The following is a 24,115-nucleotide window of genomic DNA, read 5'->3' as shown; positions in this document are numbered from 1 at the left end:
AGAATGGAATTTTGTCCTAACCTGGGGATTATAAATAATTTATATTAAGTAATCTGTGATTGATCCATGTGCTTATAAAGTCTTTGATATAAAATACAAACTTTCGATGTGAAAGTATTCCTAGCCTTCTGCTTTTACTGTTGTGTATTCTTTAATTCAATTTATCATCTGATGTAGATTGTATGATGTTTTAAGCTGGCTATTAACAAGGCCCCATCCTTTAAAAACCCAGTGCTATAGAAACACTAGCAGTAGCTCCAAACCCCTCATCCCTGGTAGAAGGAAGGATAGACCAAGATGGGCCACACCTGAGGATTCTGGTGAGCTACTGTCCTAGGGCAGTCTTTCAAGTTGTACCCAGGTGTGGCCTATCATGGTCTATCCTTCCTCTACTGTGATGAGGGGTTTGGAGCTTCTGCTGGTGTTTCTATAGCACTGGGTTTTTAGAGGATGGGGTTGCTAGCCCCATTCCCAACCTTCCTCCTTTCGCAGCTTGAGCAGAGTTAGTTTACAACCAATTAGTTATTTCCAACAATGCAGTCACAAGTGTAATACAGAGCAAAGTCTCTCAAACAGTCATTTTTCATAATCCCATTGTGACATATATATTATCCAGGTTAAAATGCAAAAGTAGTTTTGAGAGATCTCGGGTAAATCCACTTTTCTGGTAGTGTAGCACTCCCTCAATGCTACACCAGAGCATCATCCTAGATTCCGCTTCTGGAGTAGGGGGACCTTAACCTATAAAGTAAAAAAAATAACAAAACGTGCTTTAAAAATTGAACTATATATTTAGACAATAGACAGTAGGTGCAGGAGTAGGCCATTTGGCCCTTTGAGCCAGCACCACCATTCAATGTGATCATGGCTGATCATCCACAATCAGTACCCCATTCCTGCCTTCTCCCCATAGTCCTTGATTGCTATCTTTAAGAGCTCTATCTAACTCTTTCTTGAAAGCATCCAGAGAACTGGCCTCCACTGCCTTCTGAGGCAGAGCATTCCATAGATCCACAACTCTCTGGGTGGAAAAAGTTTTTCCTCAACTCTGTTCTAAACAGCCTACCCCTTATTCTTAAAACTGTGGCTTCTGGTTCTGGACTCCCCCAACATCGGGAACATGTTTCCTGCCTCTAGCGTGTCCAATCCCTTAATAATCTTATACGTTTCAATCAGATCCCCTCTCATCCTTCTAAATTCCAGTGTATACGAGCCCAGTCGCTCCAATCTTTCAACATATGACAGTCCCGCCATCCCGGGAATTAACCTCGTGAACCTACACTGCACTCTCTCAATAGCAAGAATGTCCTTCCTCAAATTTGGAGACCAAAACTGAACACAATACTCCAGGTGTGGTCTCACCAGGGCCCTGTACAACTGCAGAAGGACCTCTTTGCTCCTATAATCAACTCCCCTTGTTATGAAGGCCAACATGCCATTAGCTTTCTTCACTGCAGTAGCTTTCAGTGACTGATGTACAAGAACACCTAGATCTCGTTGTACTTCCCCTTTTCCTAACTTGACACCATTCAGATAGTAATCTGCCTTCCTGTTCTTGCCACCAAAGTGGATAACCTCACACTTATCCACATTAAACTGCATCTGCCATGCATCTGCCCACTCACCCAACCTGTTCAAATCACCCTGCATTCTCCTAACACCCTCCTCATATTTCACACTGCCACCCAGCTTTGTGTCATCTGCAAATTTGCTAATGTTACTTTTAATCCCTTCATCTAAATCATTAATGTATATTGTAAATAGCTGCGGTCCCAGCACCAAGCCTTGCAGTACCCCACTAGTCACTGCCTGCCATTCTGAAAAGGACCCGTTAATCCCTACTCTTTGTTTCCTGTCTGCAAAGCCAGTACCATGTGCTCTAATTTTGCCCACTAATCTCCTCTGTGGGACCTTATCAAAGGCTTTCTGAAAGTCCAGGTACACTGGCTCTCCCTTGTCCGTTTTCATAGTTACATCCTCAAAAAAAAAATTCCAGAAGATTAGTCAAGCATGATTTCCCCTTCGTAAATCCTTGCTGACTTGGACCGATCCTGTTACTGCTATCCAAATGTGCCGCTATTTCATCTTTTATAATTGACTCCATCATCTTCCCCACCACTGATGTCAGGCTAACTGCTCTATAATTCCCTGTTTTCTCTCTCCCTCCTTTCTTAAAAAGTGGGATAAGATTAGCTACCCTCCAATCCTCAGGAACTGATCCTGAATCTATAGAACATTGGAAAATGATTACCAATGCATCCACGATTTCTAGAGCCACCTCCTTAAGTACCCTGAGATGCAGACCATCAGGTCCTGGGGACTTATCAGCCTTCAGTCCCATCAGTCTACCCAACACCATTTTCTGCCTAATGTGAATTTCCTTCAGTTCCTCCGTTACCCTAGGTCCTCTGGCCACTATTATATCTGGGAGATTGTCTGTGTCTTCCCTAGTGAAGACAGGTCCAAAGTACCTGTTCAACTCGTCTGTCAATTCCTTGTTCCCCATAATAAATTTACCCGTTTCTGCCTTCAAGGGCCCAATTTTGGTCTTGAACTAATTTTTTTCCTCTTCACATACTTACAGAAGCTTTTACTATTCTCCTTTATATTCTTGGTTAGCTTACCTTCATGCCTCATCTTTTCTTCCCGTATTGCCTTTTTAGTTATCTTCTGTTGCTCTTTAAAAGTTTCCCAATCCTCTGGTTTCCCACTCATCTTTGCTATGTTATACTTCTCTTTTATTTTTAAACTGTCCTTGACTTCCCTTGTTAGCCACGGATTCTATTCTATTCTATTCTATTCCAAGATTCTATTCCCCTTAGAATCTTTCTTCCTCTTTGGAATTAACTGATCCTGCACCTTTTGTATTATTCCCAGAAATACCTGCCATTGTTGTTCCACTGTTATCCCTGCTAGGGTATCCTTCCAGTCAACTTTGGCTAGTTCCTCCCTCATGGCTCCATAGTCCCCTTTGTTCAACTGTAATACTGACACTTCCGATTTTCCCTTCTCCCTCTCAAATTATAGATTAAAAATTATCATATTATGGTCACTACCTCCTAATGGCTCCTTTACCGTGAGTTCTCTTATCAAATCCAGTTCATTACACAACACTAGATCCAGAATTGCCTTCTCCCTGGTAGGCTCCAGTACAAGCTACTCTAAGAATCTATCTCGGAGGCACGCCGCAAACTCCCTTTCTTAGGGTCCAGTGCCAACCTGATTTTCCCAGTCTACCTGCATGTTGAAATCCCCCATTACAACTGTAGCATTACCTTTGTGGCATGCTATTTTTAGCTCTTGTTTCAACTTGCACCCTATATCCAGGCTACTATTTGGGGGCCTGTAGATAACTCCCATTAGGGTCTTTTTGCTCTTACAATTTCTCAGTTCTATCCATACTGACTCTACATCTCCTGATTCTATGTCACCCCTCACAAGGGACTGAATTTCATTCCTCATCAGCAGAGCTACCCCACCCCCTCTGCCAACCTGTCTGTCCTTTTGATAGGACGTATGCCCCTTGAATATTCATTTCCCAGCCCTGGTCATACTTGCCAATTTCCAACTGAGCCTCAAGCTCATCCACTTTATTTCTTATACTTCGTGCATTCATATATAATACCTTTAATAATGTTGTGTGTTTTTTGTATTGCTCTGTTATTCTCTCAGTAAGGTAATCCAAGCTCTGGTATTATTTCTGTTTATTATCATTAAATATACAGTATATTGAATTTTAAAGTGTTGTGTTAGCAGTCAGTGAAATTATTTGATTTTTATTTTATATACTAGTTCAAACTAACTGCAGAAACCCAAACTGCTGAAAGAACCCAGCAGGTTAGATGGCAGCTATAGAGACAAAGGGATGGCAATGTTTTGGATAGAGACCCTACTTCAAAATTGAAGGTGTAAGGAGGAGCTGGCCAATGTAAAGGGGTGAAGCAGGAGCTGGCAGGCAATAAGTGATCCTAAAGAGGATTGATGGGCAGATCGAGCCAGGTGGGGGAGGGAGGAGTGAAGATTGTGACAGAGGCTGGGAATTGATTAGTGAAGGCAAAGAAGGACTATTTCATTGTGGACAAGTGTATTTGCTTTTGGAGTATACTACCATAATCTTCACTAATTTGCTTTGGCATTTGGTTTTTGCTTCCAATTTCTCCCTAGGTCTTGGTGGAGGTATTGGCTATATGCTCGGTGGTTTAGATTGGACACAAACTGCTTTGGGCCAAATCTTCAAATCACAACAGCAAGTCCTCTTCTTCTTTGCTGCCATCATCTTTTCTGTGTCTGTTGCTCTGCATCTTTTCAGCATTGAAGAGGAGCAGTATAACCCCCACCAAGACCGTATGGATGAAGAAACAGATGCACGGGCCACTGTTAATGTGAATGACAGTCTCCCACCCCTCGCTCGGCTTGACCCGCTTTATGAAGAAGGACCTTACACTACTGCAGTCTTCCCTGATGAAACTTGCTCAGTACAAGATGTTAATCTCAACTTCCTGGATGTAAATATTGGACGGAGCCAAAGTGACTCTGTTTTGCACATGCCTGACGCAACTATAGAAATTGAATCAGAGTTATTTTTTTTGAGAGACATTGAACCTTCTATTTTCCAGGACCATTGTAATAGCCTGCATCAATCTTCAACAAGCTTATCCAAAAGTAATAACCAGGAGATTACATTAAAGCTCAATTACATCTCTGGTTTCCTCAGGGAGCATGAATTTGAAGATGTTTTGAAAGACGATCTTAAAACATCCAAAGTGGCAAATGGGCCATCTGATGACTGCACTAATGATCATATTAACCATAATACCTGCAGGATTGGGATGAAACCGTCAGCAACCAGCAGTTCCATGCGTAGGCGTAGGCATGTGTTCTACAGGCAACCATCTCACACCTTTTCGTACTATGGCAAGGTGGGTTCACATCGTTACCGCTTTCGTCGTGCAAATGCCATTGTCCTGATCAAGTCTTCACGCAGTATGAATGACCTTTACGATCTGCAGAAGAAACAAAGGCAGCGTCAGAGACAGAGGAACCAGAGTAGTGTGACCAACTCAAGCAGTGATACCGAAAGTGAGGAAGGAGAGTCTGAGACAACTGTAAAGCTTCTGTGGTTATCTATGCTGAAAATGCCAAAAGAGCTGATGAGACTCTGTGTTTGTCACCTGGTAACTTGGTTTGCTGTGATTGGAGCTGCTGTATTCTACACAGACTTCATGGGGCAAGTTATCTACGGAGGCAACCCAAAAGTAAGTTTGTAAATTTAGCTCTTTTTCTTTTACAGCATTATTTATATTCTGCTGTGTTTATTACCAAGCCACAAATCCTGTTTCTATGAAGAATCAGCTTTTGAAAGCACCTCACATTAACTGCTTCAATTTGTAGTCTTTAAATGTACTGTAAGGAGAATAATTATATTTGGATCACCCTTGATAAAACACATTTGTCTAGGATTTTAGCTTCAAGTGTAACAAAATATAGGTCACACTCTTTTCCTTCCATTTCCATGACTGGTGGATACTGTAAATCAAATAAAATTCTGTCGGTTTAAAAATCGTTACACTTGGCATAAAATTCACATTGCTGAAAAGTAGTGTATGTTATCATAGGAAATTTAGGATTAAGAGCTAAGAATCCTAGCAGTCTTGATATCAAAAGAAATTTTGGTTAATTATGTTATTATATAATTATAATTGCCGGCTGGTGGTGTAGTGGCATCAGCGCTGGACTTCGGGGCAAGAGGTCCCAAGTATGAATCCGGCCAGCTCCCTTGCATGCTCTCCATCCGTGCCTGGGTTGAGTGTCGAACTAGCAACTCAACCTCGTTTTTAAAAAAAAAAAATCAACAACCTGGAGAGGGATGGGCTCCACCAGGTTTCAGATGCCCAAGATACACCATATGATGAGCAATCACTAAAAAGATCGGTGCAAAAAGCTTGTCATGACGGTGCCCCGACGACTCCACCACAATAACACACACAATTGTTATTATTATATAATCATTGAAACTCAGTGATTACAAAATGAAAGGTGGCCTTCAGAGCCATAATACCAATACCAGCACAAGCAACAATAAACCTGCAGATTATTTCCATTTCGATGCTTATCTAGTGCTCTTCCTCATTTACAGTTGAATTCCAGGTACTGTGATTCCTGGCATTGCATTCCGCACTCTAAATGTGACATGAACAAATATGTTCTTGATATAAAAATGTTTAGAGTCCTAGTGACTGAGGTTTGATCATAATCTCTGGCACTGTTAGTATATGGAGTTTTGTACATTTTATTTGTGACTGTGAATTATCTCTGGGTGCTTTGGTTTCCTCCCATTCCCCAAGTTGTCTGGTTTGGTATTTATTTAGAGATACAGCTCTGTAACAGACCCTTCTGGCCCAACAAGCACACACCATCATGTTCCGAATTAACCTTCTAACCTGTACCTCTTTGGGATGTAAGAGGAAACTGGAGTACCCGAAGGAAATACACATGTCAGAGGCGTGAACATACAAATTCCTTACAGGCAGTCGTAGTCTCTAGGCCAAGATCTTGGAAATAGAATTAGTGTTGGTATGTAATCATCAGCATGGACACTGATGAATAGGCCTGTTTCTGTGCTGCATATTACTGCAACTCTGACTACAGATGTCTCTAGCCAAGAGTGCATAAATTTAAGTAGGGATTAGAAGACTAAGAAGTGTTTTGAGGAAGAATTTTTGTTTTAACCTAGGGGGTGGTTGAAACCTGGAACTCATTGCCACTGGAGTTGGTGAAGGCAGATAGTCACACAACATTCAAGAAGTATTTAGATGAACGTGTGAAATGCTTTATTATAGAAGGCTCTGCCGTGAAATGGGATTTGTGCAGTTAGATGTTTGATGACTGTTTGAGCCAAAGAGTGTTTCCATGATTCTGAAGTTGCTCATCCCTGGAATCCTTTAGATTAATCTCTTTGCATCTTCTCTATAATGATCGCACTTAAAAGTGCGATGCACAGAACTGGAGACTGGACTATGGTTGTTTTGTAAAATTTATAAAACCCAAGATATTATGCTTCTTTAAGCACTTTTTCAAACTATCCTTTGGCTTTCAATAAACTTTTCACAAATAACCCAGATCTCTCCTCTATTTGATATTACCTTGTTCACACTATGACATGTTACTGTTTCCCCTCAGAGTCCACAATACTTTCAAGTTTTGTCACCTACATATTTGGAATTAGTGCCCTCTGTACCAAATTCTGCATCATTAATCTTTATGTTAATAGAAGTACCAACCTTTAGAGAACTGTCTACAGAAAGCTGCAGCAACAAATGACAAATTGATGGAGGGCAAGCCTCTATTGGACTGTGTGTGGAGAGAGAAGATGGCCTACTACTCACACATTTTACCCACCTAGTTCTTTCTCCCCTCTAGTTCCACCTGCCCTTCATCTTTCTCTAAATTTTTTCCCCATATCACTTTCCTTATCAAATTCCCTCACTCGTAGCCTTGTATCGTTGCTCATCACTATCCAATCTCTCTACTTTCAACTTCCACTTCCTGTGCTTGGCCCCATCACTTTTCTTTCATTGTCCTCTTTTTGTCTATCACCTACCTGCTTCTGTCTCTTAGTTCTACCTCTCCCCTACTTGGATCCTCCTGCCCTATCATTCTTCACCCTTCCTTGGTTCACCAATCCTGTCTCACTCATTCCCCTAAATATTGGCCATCTTGCTTCTCTATTGTCGGTTTTGATGCACGGTCTCAATCCAAAAGGTTAAGAGTTTTTCTGCCCACAGTTGCTGCTTGACCCGTTTTCGTTCCTCAAGTAGTTTGGAATTTTTGAATAGGCAGATAGCAGGTTATCAAAGTTAGAAGAGACTGAAGATGCTGGAAGCTAAAAATCAGTGTTTTGGCATCTGGTTTACAGGCTCTGGTTCCCGTTTGCTGCAAATTTATAATACTGCATCAAATCTTAAAAATCTATGAATCATGTTGGAGTATTAATGGAATAACATCCAATAGTTTAAGAAGCCTGTAATTCCAATTGTAACAAAGTCTTGAGAATACCAGATAAATAATCTTACTGTATCTTTCTCCAATATGAAAAATAACTATTCCCTACTACTCCATTCCCTGTAACATCCAATTTCCTGTCCATGCTGCATTTCACCTTATTCCCCATGATTTTCAGATTTTAACAACCTAGGATACAGAGCATCTGTCCAGTTAGTTTACACACCTAAAGTGCAAATAACCTTGCTAATATTCTCATCATTTGTTAGGACTTTGTTTAAGCTTTTGGGTGGCTTCTGTTTCCTGCGTTCCTGTCATGGCTTGCTCGCAATTCAAATCTCATCATACTGGTTTCTTCCTTGTGGTCTCTGTGTATTTCAAACTATTTAATTGGATATCATTTTTGTTTATTTTGTTAAGGCATCTTGTTTTAATTCAGTTAGATTTGTTAATGGACATGGTACAGAAAGCTACTTGCTTTTCATACATGGAAATTTAAGCAATGTTTAGAAATAAAATACTATTCTGTATTTAGATTGTATTTAAGGTTCTTGAGGCCAAAGTTCAGATTTCATAGACTCCCAGGCTGAAATGGTATGGTTGTGCCTTCACTTGCATCACATTAAATTTGTTTTTGTAACTGGTGACTAATCTTTCACCTTCTGTCACCCTAAATTTTGTTGCATAAAGGAAGTCAGATCATGAAGTTGTCTTGACTTGAAAAAACAGGATGAAATGCAAACGTGTGACGTGACCTTTTACTTTTAACAACATCCACATTTTTGTAACATCAACTAAATCAACTATAAAACAATTAATGGACATACCTTTTGCTGTTAATGTAGATCTATACCAAAACAGCTTTGAACTGTTTTCCTAAAAAAAAGCAAAATTAATTTAACAACATGTTTTCATATCCTATCAAATTTGCCTTACTGCATCTTTACATGTGTTGGAACAAACTTAATACTTGTATTTCCTACATCTGAAATAAATTGCCTCGAATCACCTAATAGTTGTAAGTTTGAACATTTTGTTAAACACTTTCCCTTCTGACCCCTTCTGCTTGGCTAGTTTCCTCCTATCCGACATGCAAAACAAAGAGCTTGCATGCTAATTATTAAAATGAGAAAACTGCAGTGTTATCTTGTTGAGCATTTCTCACTTGCAAATTTGAGCAGATTGACTTCTTCTATATCACTTAATATGCAGTGAATTAAGATTTGTATTTAATTTACAATGCAGTATAATCTTAGAGCTAAAAACCTGGATGAGAACTGCAAAGGGAAAAAAAATCCTCCTTCCCCCCCCCCCCCATCCTCTTCCCCACTCTGGCCTCTCAACTTTTCTCACCTAATTTCCGTTTCAGGCATAAACCCAGCATTCCGTATCTCTTCTTCCATTCCTACCTAACTCTCATCCGTAAACCACACCCAACCCCTCCACCACTCTCCACATTAAAAGAGAGTACAATGAATTATTAGTTGTGTTGATAATGATTTGTTTTTCCAGGGTCTTTCCAATTCTACTGAGCTTTGGAACTATAAAACTGGTGTGCAGATGGGATGCTGGGGACTTGTTATTTATGCTATTACTGCTGCAATCTGTTCAGGTTAGTAGTAAAGATAATTGTTCTCGAATGGGAATGAATATTACCACAGAACATACAGTAAGTCTTGTATTAAGTCTGGGTTTCCTGCCCATCTCAGTTGTATGATTATGTTGGAAAGTTCTGTTTCTAAAGTAAATTTCCAAAATATATCTTAAAAACAAATTCAAAAACAAGTGAATAGGAAGAGTATGCTAATACAAGTTTTAGTATTTGGCTTTGCAATATTTGTCAGCTTTGAAGAATGGTATTGATCTGCAGCTGTGAGGCCACAAGACAGTAGTGGCCAGTAGATTATGAAGAGAGATTTGTTGTTAAAAATATCTTGGTATAAAACACAAGTCAAGAATTTACATAATTTGACAGAGGACTCTCCTGTTTAGTTAATGCTACATTTCAGAGCCATACAAAATGTATGTTGTTAAAAAGGATGTTTTAATGTGTTAAAACTGGCTCGGCATGAGGCAAAGCCAAATATTAAACTGTGTTAGCATATTCTTCCTATTCATTTGTTTCTGATTTAGTTTTTAGTCAGATTTTTCTCCAGTTTTATAAGTGAGTTGGATGCAGAATAAGGAAATCAGGGCTAATTGGATGAGTACTTCTTAAGCCTATAATCTCTCGTAATTTATTTAAAGTGTCCTTGGTGGGGAATCGTGTACTCTTCCAATTGAGTGTATTAGATAAAATAAAACTCCCGATAACCTGCTATCCAATTGTTGGGAATCCTGATGCTTCAGCATTTGGTTGCTGTTTCCCATGTTTAGATAGGCTCACAGGTTCCCATTCCATGCTCCAGTTTAAACTCATCTGGTTCATTGAAAGATTTGTATTATTATGCTGTATAAATTCTACAAAAGTGAGTGTTTTGGTGCATTAATAGGACTAGAATCAGATAGTCTGGTAAATCAAAGTCCAAGGGCTGCTGGATTATCAGAGTTTTACTGTATGTTGGACAATAAAACTAGGGGTGTTTAAAGTAAATTGTATTTAAGCAAATTTGCTTTCTTAAAATTTATTAATTTTGTTTTGGTATTATAATTGCACTGTTGCCAATGATGCAGTCATGCTCAGTAATATTGCTTCAGTGTTCATTCATAATAATTTGCATAAATATTAATATACAATTCACAACTATTAGTTGAATGTGAAGATGTCTTTGCAGCTTGATATGGATTCAGGAAGATGTGTGCAGTAATTGGAAGCATACAAAGAGGGCATGTTCATACTGTGTACAAATTCCCTTTCTTCCAGTTTGCTACTTATAGTTTGTAATACTGGCCTAAGTATTGTCAAAACTCTGGTCTATTAATTTGTGGGGAAAATAAGTGATATAGTTACTTTCAGGTAGTGCCAGTTCTTTGAGCAAATGTATTGTGAATGGATTTTACTGTTGCAATATTGTCTCGTTATAGGAACCAAGTAGTAATTCTAAACTTTTTCTTTTCCTGGCAGCTATTTTACAGAAGTACCTGGATACTTATGATTTGAGTATTAAAGTTATCTACATATTAGGAACACTTGGATTTTCAATTGGTACTGCAGTAATGGCTATTTTTCCAAATGTTTATGTATCAATGATAATGATCAGTACAATGGGAATAGTATCTCTGAGTATCTCATACTGCCCTTACGCTCTTCTTGGACAATACCATGAAATGAAAACGGTAAGCAGCTTTTCCTTTTGCTGTTGCTATTTTAAAATTGTAGTGCATGGCCAAAATTGTTACTAAAATGACACAAGATAAAAGATGAAATACAAAAAATTATTTCTAAAGAGAAAAATAGTCCCATGTTACTAGTTGTGTGAATTACATATTTCAGACAGAGGCACAAGATGAAATCTAGAGGAACAATCAGTCCGCTGAAGGCATTCAGCATGTTGAACAGCATCAATGGAGGGAAAGGTGTTATCGACATTTTGGTCAAAACTTTGATTTCTATCTGTCCACCGATACTACTGGACCAGCTGAGTTTCTCCAGCAGCTTAGCAAATTATGTGCATCCCAAATAACTGTGCTGTGTGTGATGGAATATGGTTATCCACTGAAGAGCACCAACACAGATTAGGGTTAGAATTGTTAGTTAGAATTTAAATGAACTATTTAAGGTAAACCAGTCATTGTGTCGTCATTTGTAAATGTGTAATATTCCACTAATCTAAAATTCAAAGACTTGAGTTACCATTTAACTTTGTCAGATATCTGTATTTAGTTAATCTCCTGCAATAAACAAACAGCTGGAGGAGCTAAGCAGGTCAAGCAGCATGTGTGGAGGCAAAGGGATTTTGCGCCTGATATTAATGAACAAGCTATCAGTTAGCACCACAATTTGGGGTGGGGGGTGCAAATTCCCTGCATTCCTTTAAAACAGCCCATGTCACAATTTTCAGTAATGTGGAAACTGCATCATGTGTGCGTTCATCAAGAAACTTAAAAAGACATTGACTTCTTTAGCTTTTTTCACACCAATTCCATTGGAGCCAATGTTATTCTGTAAAGCAATTATCTGGGTAGTGATTTGTGCATTCTGTAAGGGCAAATTCATGTAACCCAAATGGTTGTAACACATGCCGCCTATAATCTTATCCAAAGTAATCAAATATTTTGTTTTTACAGTATAGAAATCACAGTCCTGGAAACTCCAAGAGGGGCTTTGGAATAGACTGTGCAATCCTTTCCTGTCAAGTTTATATTTCCCAGATACTGGCAGCATCAGCACTGGGTAGTGTGGTGGAAGCGGTTGGTTCAGTTCGAGTCATCCCTATTGTGGCATCCATTGGTGCATTCCTTGGCTTTTTATCTGCCTCATTTCTTGTGATATATCCTGGAACTCAAGAAGACCCAGTGGAGGAAGGAAATAAAGAAACTTTAATGGCATCTTCAGTAAACAGTGGGAAAAGTACAGAGAAGCCAATTGTTTTGAAGTTGACTAGTAAAGGCACCACCTCTAAAGTGGAGACTGAATCGTCTGTTTAATAAAACATTCCAGAAAATGCATGATCAAAAAGACAAAACAAATTTCCTGTCTTTCATTCTTTTCTGCAGTCTTAACCCACTTTGTGGAAAAGAAAATTTAACAACAACCATAATAGGTTCTGGTAAATGGCAGTCTGGGAGTGTACATGGTGAACAAAATTGTTTCATGAGTATTTATTTTTATTTACATTTCAGCACATACATGATCATTTGTTTTTGTGTACCTTTGGATATAGTGAGGCATCAAGTAAATAGATTGATGTTGGTTACATTTAAAAGGAGTGTGTCAATCCAAGCATAGCATTTGTAGCAAGTGAAACATTATTTTGCAGTACATACTGCTTTCCTTAAGTCCCTAATTACACTGTTGCTGATTCTCCCTATGTGAAATTTTAACTTGCAACCATTATAAACAGAGCATTAAAAAGTAATAGAATCCTTTGACTATTCTTTCTAGAAGTGGAGGTGTTTAATGAGCAGTAATCTAAACAAACAAACAAACAAACTATTTGTCTGGGCAACTAAAATCTTTCAATGGTCTTTCCTGTTAGCCCATTAGGTTAAATAAGTACACTTATTTATCCAGTAAAGAGGAAACATACTGTTGATAATTTCACTTTGGACAGCACATCACAGCTCCCAACTTTTTCCTGACCACTGTCTTGCAGCAAGCCCTACACACATTTGACCAATGTGCTTGAATAAGGTGGAATTTAATATAATAAGCCCTAGTTAAGTCACTGAGAATTGTCTGAGATATTTTTGTAAGAAATTTAAAATACAGGCTTATAAAGACATATGTTGCCTATGATATATTTGTTTCCAATAGCAGATATCCAGATTTGCTGTACTATTTTTGATAACAAATTTACATTTTTGCAACAACTCTGCAAGGCATTCCTTTCCTTCACTGGGTATCTCAACAAAAGAACAAACATTTAATAATAATGTTGCAAATCAGTACAATTGGTTTAGTCCACAAAGACCAAGCTAAGAACTTGCCTTGAATGCAAATCGCTTATAATTATTGCATGGCCTTGATGCCTATAGGTCTTTCTTTATGTTGCCCTTTAAGTGTGTTTGTATGTGCTCAAATTACTATTTCTGGTCCTTTGTCCGAATCTGTTTTCACAGCTGCTTTAGGATCAAATATACATTTCTACAAGGTTGAGTGACCTAGAGTTTCTTTCATGTCTCAGCTTGTTGCACAGCTTCAACTCTCCCTCTGAGTTTGAGGTTGGTTACGTTTATGTCTTCAGACATGAAACACTGGTCACTCCAGCAGTAGAGTACTAGAAGTAAGAGCTTAGTAAACCTACTATGGAGAAAATTATTTAATATGTGAAATAAAGAAAAGCATAGGAAAACTAATTGGAGCAGTGCTTTGAGAAATATTACAAGCTATCCTTTTGAAAACTGAACATGGCCTGATTGTTACAGTTTCTTGTAGGTGGCTGAAGGTTGCCTGTCCTCTCAGGAAAAGACTGCAAAAATGTGGCATAAAATCATGTATTTCTGTTGTGCTGAAACTCAACGCTGGACTGAAAGTGAATTGCTCAGCACAGCCTTGATACTTTCAGAATTAGCCTTAGCTTGATTTTTAGGCTTAGAAATATAATTCAGAATGATTTTCACTGTGATAAGGCTGTAGTAAAGACTGACACTAACCACTGAGTTCTATTTTATTGTGTGCAGATGAATCATACATTGCAATAATTTATCAGCCCACCTTTATTGTGAAATGGACATCTCAATGCATGCAGAAACATAATGGCATTGTGTGTAAAATCTGTCGTGAGTTACAATAAATCCACTATTGCTTTGTGATTGGTGGATTCAGTGCAAGGATGTGTATTTGGAAGAAAAGTACAAGTTTACCAAAGCAAATAGACACAGTAAATGGCAGTAGAATCCAAGTTTAATGCACTGGTTCTACACTGACAAGACGTTGACTACTAAAGCAAAACCTTATGAATGTACTATGTGTGGTTCTTTGAATGCTAAGGCAATCCAGCAGAAAATTGCACACTATTCTCATCAATTTAGAAATGTTGGTCATATTTATTTTGCTATTATAATGAGTGTTTTATTTTGTATTAAAATACCACCACGCTTAACAGACCTGTACTGGAAAAAATGTCAATTTGTATTTGGTGCATTTTCTATTTTATACATTTTGACAATTACCTTTTAAAGTGGGGAGAGAAAAGATAATGTACTGGGCCCTTGATTTTCTGAGTAGCTGCTTTCAATATTATTGCTAACTCCTGCCCAGCAAAAGTGAAGCAACTTAACTGTTTAAAAAAAGCTTATAATATACTTTGAGATGAAGATAATGAATAAATAATACATTTAAAATATACTCTGCAATTTGTAATAACGTTAGTTTTATGGCAAGTAGGGGAAATCTTAAAGTGCATGTTCAAATTTACTTATATTAATATTGACCAGGTCCAAATATCTGGATGTGTTTGAGTGGCGTGACTTTATTTAATAAGGGATGTTCCTGATCATACTGTCTGTATTAAAAGGTGTCCAGCTGTTACAATGATCAATAGATAACTTATTTTGTGTGAACAGGTCTAAAATAAGATTGTTTCTGTCTGTCTGTGCATTCAAGATCTATAAGAAAAATGCTTAGCGTGCCTGTTGCTTGCCAGTTTTATGTTCTTAAAGTGCAGCAAAGATTGTGCATTATCCCATCAACAATATTGAACTTGCACCTGACCAGGAGTGACTGTTCTCAAATTTGCACAGCACATTTCTTTTCTGTATTTTTCTAAAGGACTACCAACATTGTTTGAGATACACAGTTTTAGGAGGCCAGTGTCACTTTGTAATTGTTGAACTGCACTTGGATGAAATGGAGGTCTAAAAACATTGGTACCTCCGAAATGTGTCATTCGCTCTATCAAGACATTTCATTTTAAGTATGGTTCCATAGTGAACTGGCTAAAAGACAACTGCTTTTGTAATCAACTTATTAAGTTGGGTCACTAGTAGCTCTTGCTGAGTGGAAATATTAAATGTGTTAAACACATGCTTTAGTTTTAAAAAGGGATAAAAGCAAAGTATATTTAAGAATGATACAAGTGACTTAATGGCATAAACTTTATATTTTCAAGCTTTGTGTTAAGAAACAATGAGTCATTGCATGAAACGGTGACTGACTGTTGAGCACTTTCCATTTTAACTGTATGCTTGATTTTAAAAGAAAATTACAAAAGATTCTATTCTTCCATATAGTGTTTCAATATATTTCATGAAAAATAAATTGGAGTGAAATTTATTTTTGTGTCCACTTCTGTTGCCAACTACCTTTAGCTGCTGGTATGTTCAATGTCCATGATTGTTGTAGATTTCCTCCTAAATAGAGAATAATTAGTTACCTGTCAATTAGTTTTTATAATACTTTAACATATCTATGGAAATGGTGCTGCAGAACTAGGTTCAGAAATTTAAGCTAATGACCAAAAACAAACGAGTGAAACTTCCACATTGGCAGCTGTCATATCTAAAATTAGGTCATTGTTTTTGTCAAATTCCCATTCAACTAATCTCAGCTGTATTCAAAATAACCACGACTGCTGCAAGGTTTTTTTTAATTTAAAAGAACACTCATGCATATAAGAGTAACGTATCTGCTCCTGTAATCTTGTCTGGCCACATCTGGCTTCAGATTCACCATACAGTAACTTCAGTAGAATTCATTTTACTCGGATGGTATTCAATACCACAGACAGCTATGGAGGCAAAGTTATTGGGTATATTTGAAGCAGAGGTTGATGGGTTCCTGATGTGAAATGGTGTTAGAAGTTAGGGGGGGAGAAGGCAGAAGAACATTATTTTTACCTCTCAATAATGTATCAGTGATTATCAGTAGATTTGATCAATGGAATGGCCTAATTCTACTCCTATTTATGGTCTAAATCACTGAACTTTGGTAGGTTTTAAATGAGCTTAGTGTTTTCTATTTTCATCACTAGTATCTACATGTCTTTGCTTTCTGGCAAATGTTTAATGAACATTGTGGAAGTCATTGCTATTTTTCTGGGGTAAGAGAAAGGGGAAATGTCACATTAATCTTTTTAAGGCTACTGAAAGGGCCTTATCTACAACTGGTGGCTATATGGCCCATCTCACAATCATCTGAAAGCAGCCACCTGGTGACTGATTCTTTTAAGTCCTATATATTGTAAAGAATAGGGAACTGACAAAATTTACAGTGAATACTGTTTGCTTTTTTTTGATGATGCTGCTGTGTAAGTCTACCTGATGTGCAAACATGTTGAATAGGATGACCTACCCTCAACATCTGTGTGATGATTAAAATGAAGATAAAACACTGCAGATGCTGGTATCCAGAGGAAAAAAAAGCTGCTGGTGGGATCTGCAGCTGTGGAGGAAAATAAGCAGTTGTTATTTCAGGTCAAGACCCTTAAGCTGGACTGAAAGGATGAAGAAAAGATGGTCAGTATATAAAGGCCAGGGGAAGGGATGGGACAAAAGACAGCCAACTATAGGTGGATCAGAGTGTGGAGATGAGCAGATGGAGGGAAGAGTAGGACAAGGGACAGAGGCTGGGTGGTGGTGAGTGGAGGCAACAAAGGGCTGCAGATGAGAGAATTGGATAAGGATTTCCTAGATAAAGGAACATCCCAAATGTCCTGGAGTGGAAGACATCCTCTAGAGAATCAGCCCTGCAAAGATAGAGAAAATGAAAGAAATGAATGGTGTCCTTAAAGGAGATGCTGGGAATTGGGTTTGCAATAATTATTTTTTGGTAAGTGTCAGTGCTAATTAAGGTCTTTAAAATTATCCATGGGTCTGGTGAACATTGAGGCAATTCTGAAGTCTCCAACTCCTTCATGGCAAAGGGACAAAACTCGTCTTGAAATCTAATCAATCAAATTCTTGCAAAAGAACATTATAGTGCACTTCCTTACACCCATATGGATCCCTGCAATGTCATATAGGTTACTATGTTAAAGGAAAAGTGGAGCTCTCGCCATTATACTTGTTAACATTTACCTCTCCAAACAACCTGCTTCACTATAATATTGAAAATTAGCTGCAGCATTTCCTAAACTTCATGAACAAAATAAATTTTGAAGAACTACGGTTGTGTAAGGTTGAAAGTACCTTCAAGTAATCTGCAGTCACTCATCAGACAGGAGAAAAGATTTTGAAAGAGAAGGGACAAACTACAGTATATTGCATTGCTGGAAAGAGCCCCACAGTCTCAGTGAATTCTACTGAAATGTGGAGGTGGAAGAGATAAACAATCAATAAAATTCATCAGAAACTATTATTCTCGTTTGATAAGTTAGTTTCAGGACCACATGATGGTAATTGCATAGCAGAAATAAAACAATAGCATAACTAGAAATAAAGAAGTGGATGATTGTGCCAGGTGGTGGGAGCCATTTGAGACCAATAATCGGTCATAATTCTTTTAGTAACTGATCTTCAAGTTCTAAACTGGGGAAAGGCAAATTTCATGACTGAATCAAGGCTGAAAGAAAGTTATACGTGGAAGCTTAATGTCCAAGCATGCACATTCTATTGAAAGCATGGGCAGGAAGACAGGAGGCTGGTTGCTCTGTTGGTAAAAAATGAAATGTACTCATTAGAAAAAGCTGACAATAGGGCTATAAAGTGTTGAATCATGGCGGATAGAGCTAAGGAACTGCAAGGGTAAAAAGACCTTGATGGGAGTTGTAAACAGACCCCCTAACAGTAGTAAGGATGTGGTCTACAAATTACAATGGCAGATAGAAAATGCATTTCAAAGGGGCAATGTTACAAGTCATGGGGGATTTCAATATGCAGATAGATTCCAGGAGGGGCAATTCCTAGAGTGGGTATGAGATGGATTTTTAGAGCAACTCATGGTTGAGCCCACTAGGGGCCAACGATTCTGGAATGGGTGTTGTGCAATGAATCACAATCGATTAGAGAGCTTAAAGAAACCCTTAGGGATGCGATCATAATCTGATCAAATTCACCTTGAAATTTGAGGAGAAGGTAAAGTCAGTATTACAGTGGAGTAAAGGGAATTACTGACACATGAGAGAGGAGTTGGCCAAAATTGATTGGAATGACAACTGAGCAGCAATGGCTGGAATTCTGGGAGCAATTCAGAAGGCACGAGATGTATACATCACAAGAGGAAGAAGTATTCTAAAGAAAAGACGACACAACCATGGCTAAGAAGAGGAGTCAAAGCCAAAGAGAGGCCATATAATAGAGCAAAAATCAGTTTGAAGTTAGAGGACTGGAAGCTTTTAAAAACCAAAAGAGGGCAACTGAAAAGTCATTAAGAAGGTAAGGCTGGAAAATGAAAGTAAGCTAGCCAATATCATTAAAGAGGACATCAAAAGTCTCTTCAGCTACCAGTTAATTGAATCATCGGTTAATCGGGGTGGCCACATTCGAGATAACTCTTAAAGCCAGATTGAATGGCAGATAGTTTTGAGGAAGTACAGAGGCTACAGAAGGACTTGGAAGAGGAGAATGGGCAAAGAAATGGCAGATGGAATATAGTGTTGGGAAGTGTATGGTCATACACTTAAGTAGACTATTTTCTAACTGGAGAGAAAATACCAATAATAGAGGCACAATGGGACTTTGGTGCCTTGTGCAGGGTTCCCTAAAGGTTAAATTACAGGTCGAGTCTGTGGTGAGGAAAGCAAATGCAATGTTATCATTCATTTGAAGAGGACCAGAATATAAAAACAAGGATGTAATGTTGAGACTTTATAAAGCACTGGTGAGGCCTTACTTGGAGTATTGTGAGCAGTTTTAAGCCCCTTAGAATGGATATGCTAAAACTGGTATGGGTTCAAAGGAAGTTCATGAAAATGATTCCAGGAGTAAACAGTTTGTCACATGAAGAGTGCTTGATGGCTCTGGGCCTGTATTTACTGGAATTCAGAAGAATGATGGGTGACCTCATTTAAACCAATTGAATGGTGAAAGGCCTTGATATAGTGGACGTGGAGAGGATGTTTCCTATGGTAGGGGAGTCTAAGACCAGAGGATGCAGCCTCAGAATAGAGATGAGGAGAAGTTTCTTTAGCCAGAAAGTAGTGAACCTACAGAATTCTTTACCACAGGCAGGGGTGGAGGCCAAGTTTTCATGTCTATTTAAGGCAGAGATTGACAGATCCTTGATTGGTCAGGGCATGAAGGGACAGGGGGAGAAGACAGGAGATTAGGGCTGAGAGGAAAATTGGATAGAGGAAAATGAAATGGCAGAGAAGACTCAATGGGCCAAATGGCCTAATTCTGCTTCTACAGCATAGTTTATGGTCTTCAAGCATCATTTGAGAACATGCACAAGTTAATTTGAAGCTGTTTGAAGGAAATGGATATTTGGCGAATGGGTGGCTTTTAAAAGTAAGATGAGAGGTCAGAGCCAACATGCTCTTTTTAGTGTGACAAGATTGAGGAAACCTTGTTGACAAAGCATATTGAGTGGCTGGTGAGGAAAATGTAGGTATATATCAGGTATAAGCAGCTGAGAGCAATCAAACCACTTCAATATAGTATAAAGGATGCAGGAATAGACGAGAAGGAAATGAGGAGGACAAAGGGGTGAGATTTCTGAGGCAGATAAGGTAAAGGAGAATCCTAAAAGATTCTTTTAAGTATATTAAGGGGAAAAGAGTAAGGGAAGGGAGAATTGACTAAGCCCTGTCTCAATTACTATCGTCTAGTAGCACTAGCATCCACAGTGATGAAGTGTTTTGAGAATTTGGTGATGAAACATCAACACCTGCCTGAGAAGTTACTTGGATCGAGTCCAATTTACCTTCCAGCGCAACAGGCCCACAGCAGATGCCATTTCATTGCCTCTTCACTCAGCCCTAGAACATCTGAACAGCAAAGATGCATACATCAGGAATACTTCAGAAGCTTATGATGGTACTGAATGCTGAGATGCTTCAAGACCTCGGCCTCAATACCTTCTTGAAATTCAAAAATCTGAGTGCAAAGGGACTTGGGAGTACTCATGCAAGGTTCCATAAAGGTTAATTTGCAGGTTGAGTCAGCAGTGAGGAAGGTAAATGCGATGTTAGCATTCATTTTGAGAAAATTAGAATATAAAGGCAATGGTATAATGTTGAGGATATAATGGTGAGGCCTCACTTGGGAGTATTGTGAGCAGTTTTGAGCCCCTTCTCTAAAAAAGGATGTGCTGATATTGGAGAGGGTTAGCCAGACAGTGGTAAATCTGTGGAATTCGTCACCACAGGTGGTTTTGGAGGCCAAGTCATTGGGTATACTTAAGGCAGTAGTTGATAGATTTTTGATTAGTCAGGGCATGAAGGGACATAGGGAGTAGGCAGAAGATTGGGGTTGACAGGGAAATGGATCAGCCATGATGAAATGGCCTAATTCTGCTCCTACATCTTATGGTCTTACGGTCCTTGTGCAAGTGAGATTCCTCACTTGTAAACCTCAAGTCAGTTTGGATTGGCAACAGCATCTCCTCTACAATCTCCATCAGCACAGATGCACCACTAGGATGTAGCCCCTGCTCTATCCACTTTACTTTTATAATTGTGTGGCTAAGCACAGCTCAAAGTCATACTCAAATTTGCTGATGACACCACTGTTGCTGGCCAAATCAAGGTGATGAAGAATCAGCATATACGAGTGGAACTGAAAATCTGGCTGGTGGTGCCATAACAACCTCTTACTCAATGTCAGTCAGACCAAGGAGCTGATTATTGATATCAGGAGAAGCAAATCAGAGGTCCATGAGCCAGTCCTCATTAGAGGATCAGAGGTGGAGAGGGTCTGCAACTTTAAATTCCTAAGTTATTATTTTGGAGGACCTGTCCTGTGCCCAGCACTTCAGAGCAATTATCAAGAAAGTATGACAGCACCTCTACTTCCGTAGAAGTTTGCAGAGATTCAGCTTGACATCTAAAACTTTGACAAACTTCTATAGATGTGTAGTGGAGAGCATATTGACTGGCTGTACCATGGCCTGGTATGGAAACATCAATGTCCTTGAATGGAAAATCCTACAAAAAATGGTGGATACAGCCCAGCCCATCACAGATTAAGCCCTCCCACCAGGAACATAGCATCCATCATCAGGGACACCCACCACCCAGGGCTTCTCACTCCTGCCATCAGGAAGACGGTACAAGAGCCTCAGGACTCACACCACCAGGTTCAGGAACACTTACTACTCCCCAACCATCAAGCTCATGAACCAAAGGGAGTAACTTCACTTGCCCATCATTGAAATGTTCCCGCAACCTATGGACTTTTCATTTCATGTGTTCGATATTTATTGCTTATTTATTTATTATTATTTCTTTCTTGTATTTACACAGTTTGTCTTTTGCATACTGGTTGAATGCCCAAGTTGACGCAACCTTTCTTGACACTGTTATGGTTATTATTCTATGGATTTATTGACTATGCCCATAAGAAAATGAATCTCAGGGATGCATATGGTGACATACATGTCCTTTGATAATAAATTTACGTTGAACTTTGAAGTTCTCTTAACAATCAAAGTGGTAATCTAAGTATGGAGCCACAGGAAATTCGTGAAGTCTTAAATGAATACTTCTCATCTGAAGAAGAAAATCACTTAATCAGTTTAAGAGTGGGGATAGTGATATCCTGTAAGATAGCATTACAAAAAAGGTGGTTTTAGAAGTCTTCAAACAAATAACATTAGTTAAATCCCTGGGACCTGATCAAATGTATACTAAGAGATATGGGAAGCAAGATAATGTTTTCTGGTGCCTTGAGAAATTTGTTAGCCACAGGTGAGATGTGGTAAGGTGAGGTGTTGTACTTTAGGGCAGTAGGAATAAATCAACTACAGGCCATTATATTAATGGTGGGAAAGCTATTGGAAGGCATTCTGAGAGACAGCATTTTCTTGCATTTGGAAAGGCAAGAATGATTAAGGAGAGTCAACAAGGTTTTGTGTGTAGGAAATTGTGCCTCAGAAATTTGATTGAGATTTTTAAAAGAGGTGACTAAGACTATTTAAGAAGGCTGGGCAGTAAATGCTGTCCACATCAACATAAACAAGGCCTTTTGCAAGGACTCACATGATAGGCTTATTCAGAAGGATCTAGAGTTTGCTGGGGGCAGTACGCAAGTGTTGCTGTACTTTCAGCACCAACATGGCATGCCCACAACTTACTATCCCTAACCCACGCATCTTTGGAATGTGGGAGGAACCGGTCAGCTAGAGGAAACCTTGTGGTCATGGGGAGAATGAGACAGTGGTGGGAATTGAACCCCGATTTTACAGCTGGCACTGTAAAGGATCATGTTAACCGCTAAACTACCTTCAATTAGACATCTCAGTATGGATCATAATGGCATCACTCTATCACAGTCTGCCAAATAGTATTTTTCCCCTTTGTACTTTCTACAATAAGGAAAATTATTTGAGCAGATGAAGAATTTATATCAATAAATTGTTTGGAATAGCACAGTAGTGTAGTGGTTAGCATAATACTATTACAGCACCAATGACCCAGGTTCAATTCCACTGATGTCTGTAAGGAATTTGTACATTCTCCTGTGACCACATGGGTTTCCTTTGAGTACTCTACTTTCCTTCCACATTCCAAAGACATACTGGCTAGCAGATTAATTGGTCACATGGGTGTAACTAGGTGGTGCGGACTCACCTGCTGCTGTGCTGTGTCTCTATAAAAAGAAATTTACAAAGAAACGGTGTAACTGCTCCCCCTAGTGGAACAGTTAGAAATGTTTAAAGTTGCAAGGTTAAAGTTACAGCCCTATGGATCCTGGAAGTCACATTTCACTAAGAACTTTTGTTGAAATGTTCAGCGTTTCTCTTTAACCACTTATCCTGGCAGACATCTGTATTTCCAGCATATATCTTGTTTGGGAGACTTAGCTCAAATGGTAGAGTACTTGCATAGCACGTGAAAGTTTGTGGATCAATTAACTCATCTGAACTCACAGATAGTCCAACGTCAAATTCTCCATAACTTCTGCCACCTCCAAAGGGATCCCACTACCAAGCACATCTTTCCCTCCCAACTCTTTCTGCTTTCCGCAGGGATCGCTCCCTACGCGACTCCCTTGTCCACTCGTTCCCCCCCCCATCCCTTCCCACTGATCTCCCTCCTGGCACTTATCCTTGTAAGCAGAACAAGTGCTACACCTGCCCTTACACTTCCTCCCTCATCACTATTCAGGACCCCAGACAGTCCTTCCAGGTGAGGCGACACTTCACCTGTGAGTCAGCTGGTGCGGTGTACTGCGTCCAGTGCTCCCGGTGTGGCCTTTTATATATCGGTGAGACCCGATGCAGACTGGGAGACCGTTTCGCTGAACACCTACGCTCGGTCCACCAGAGAAAGCAGTATCTCCCAGTGGCCACACATTTTAATTCCACGTCCCATTCCCATTCTGATATGTCTATCCACGGCCTCCTCTACTGTCAAGATGAAACCACACTCAGGCTGGAGGAACAACACCTTATATACCGTCTGGGTAGCCTCCA

At 39.1% G+C, this 24,115-nt stretch overlaps 1 protein-coding gene and 1 long non-coding RNA gene across 8 annotated transcripts in view; one reads left to right on the top strand and one right to left on the bottom strand.

Annotated features, from left to right (window-relative positions):
• slc45a4a (solute carrier family 45 member 4a) overlaps positions 1–15,877 on the top strand; it is a 66,659-nt gene extending 50,782 nt beyond the window's left edge. For 5 of the 7 annotated variants that reach the window (XM_073047929.1, XM_073047894.1, XM_073047901.1 and 2 more), the window contains 4 exons: positions 4,165–5,255; positions 9,514–9,613; positions 11,066–11,277; positions 12,229–15,877. In XM_073047929.1, coding sequence (XP_072904030.1) covers positions 4,165–5,255; positions 9,514–9,613; positions 11,066–11,277; positions 12,229–12,588 — 1,763 coding nt within the window. In that variant the 3' untranslated portion in view covers positions 12,589–15,877. The other 2 variants (XR_012099198.1, XM_073047937.1) reach the window with 2 other exon arrangements.
• LOC140728893 (uncharacterized) lies at positions 427–23,689 on the bottom strand. Its single transcript, XR_012099201.1, has 4 exons — positions 15,907–23,689; positions 8,829–8,877; positions 4,817–5,003; positions 427–741 (listed from the first exon to the last, which is right to left on the bottom strand). It is a non-coding gene; the product is annotated as an uncharacterized lncRNA (long non-coding RNA).
• Positions 23,690–24,115: the final 426 nt, after the last annotated feature.

Source organism: Hemitrygon akajei, chromosome 1 (genome assembly GCF_048418815.1).
Source record: "Hemitrygon akajei chromosome 1, sHemAka1.3, whole genome shotgun sequence".
Lineage (NCBI taxonomy): Eukaryota > Metazoa > Chordata > Chondrichthyes > Myliobatiformes > Dasyatidae > Hemitrygon > Hemitrygon akajei.
This window is presented reverse-complemented; position numbering and strand designations above follow the sequence as displayed.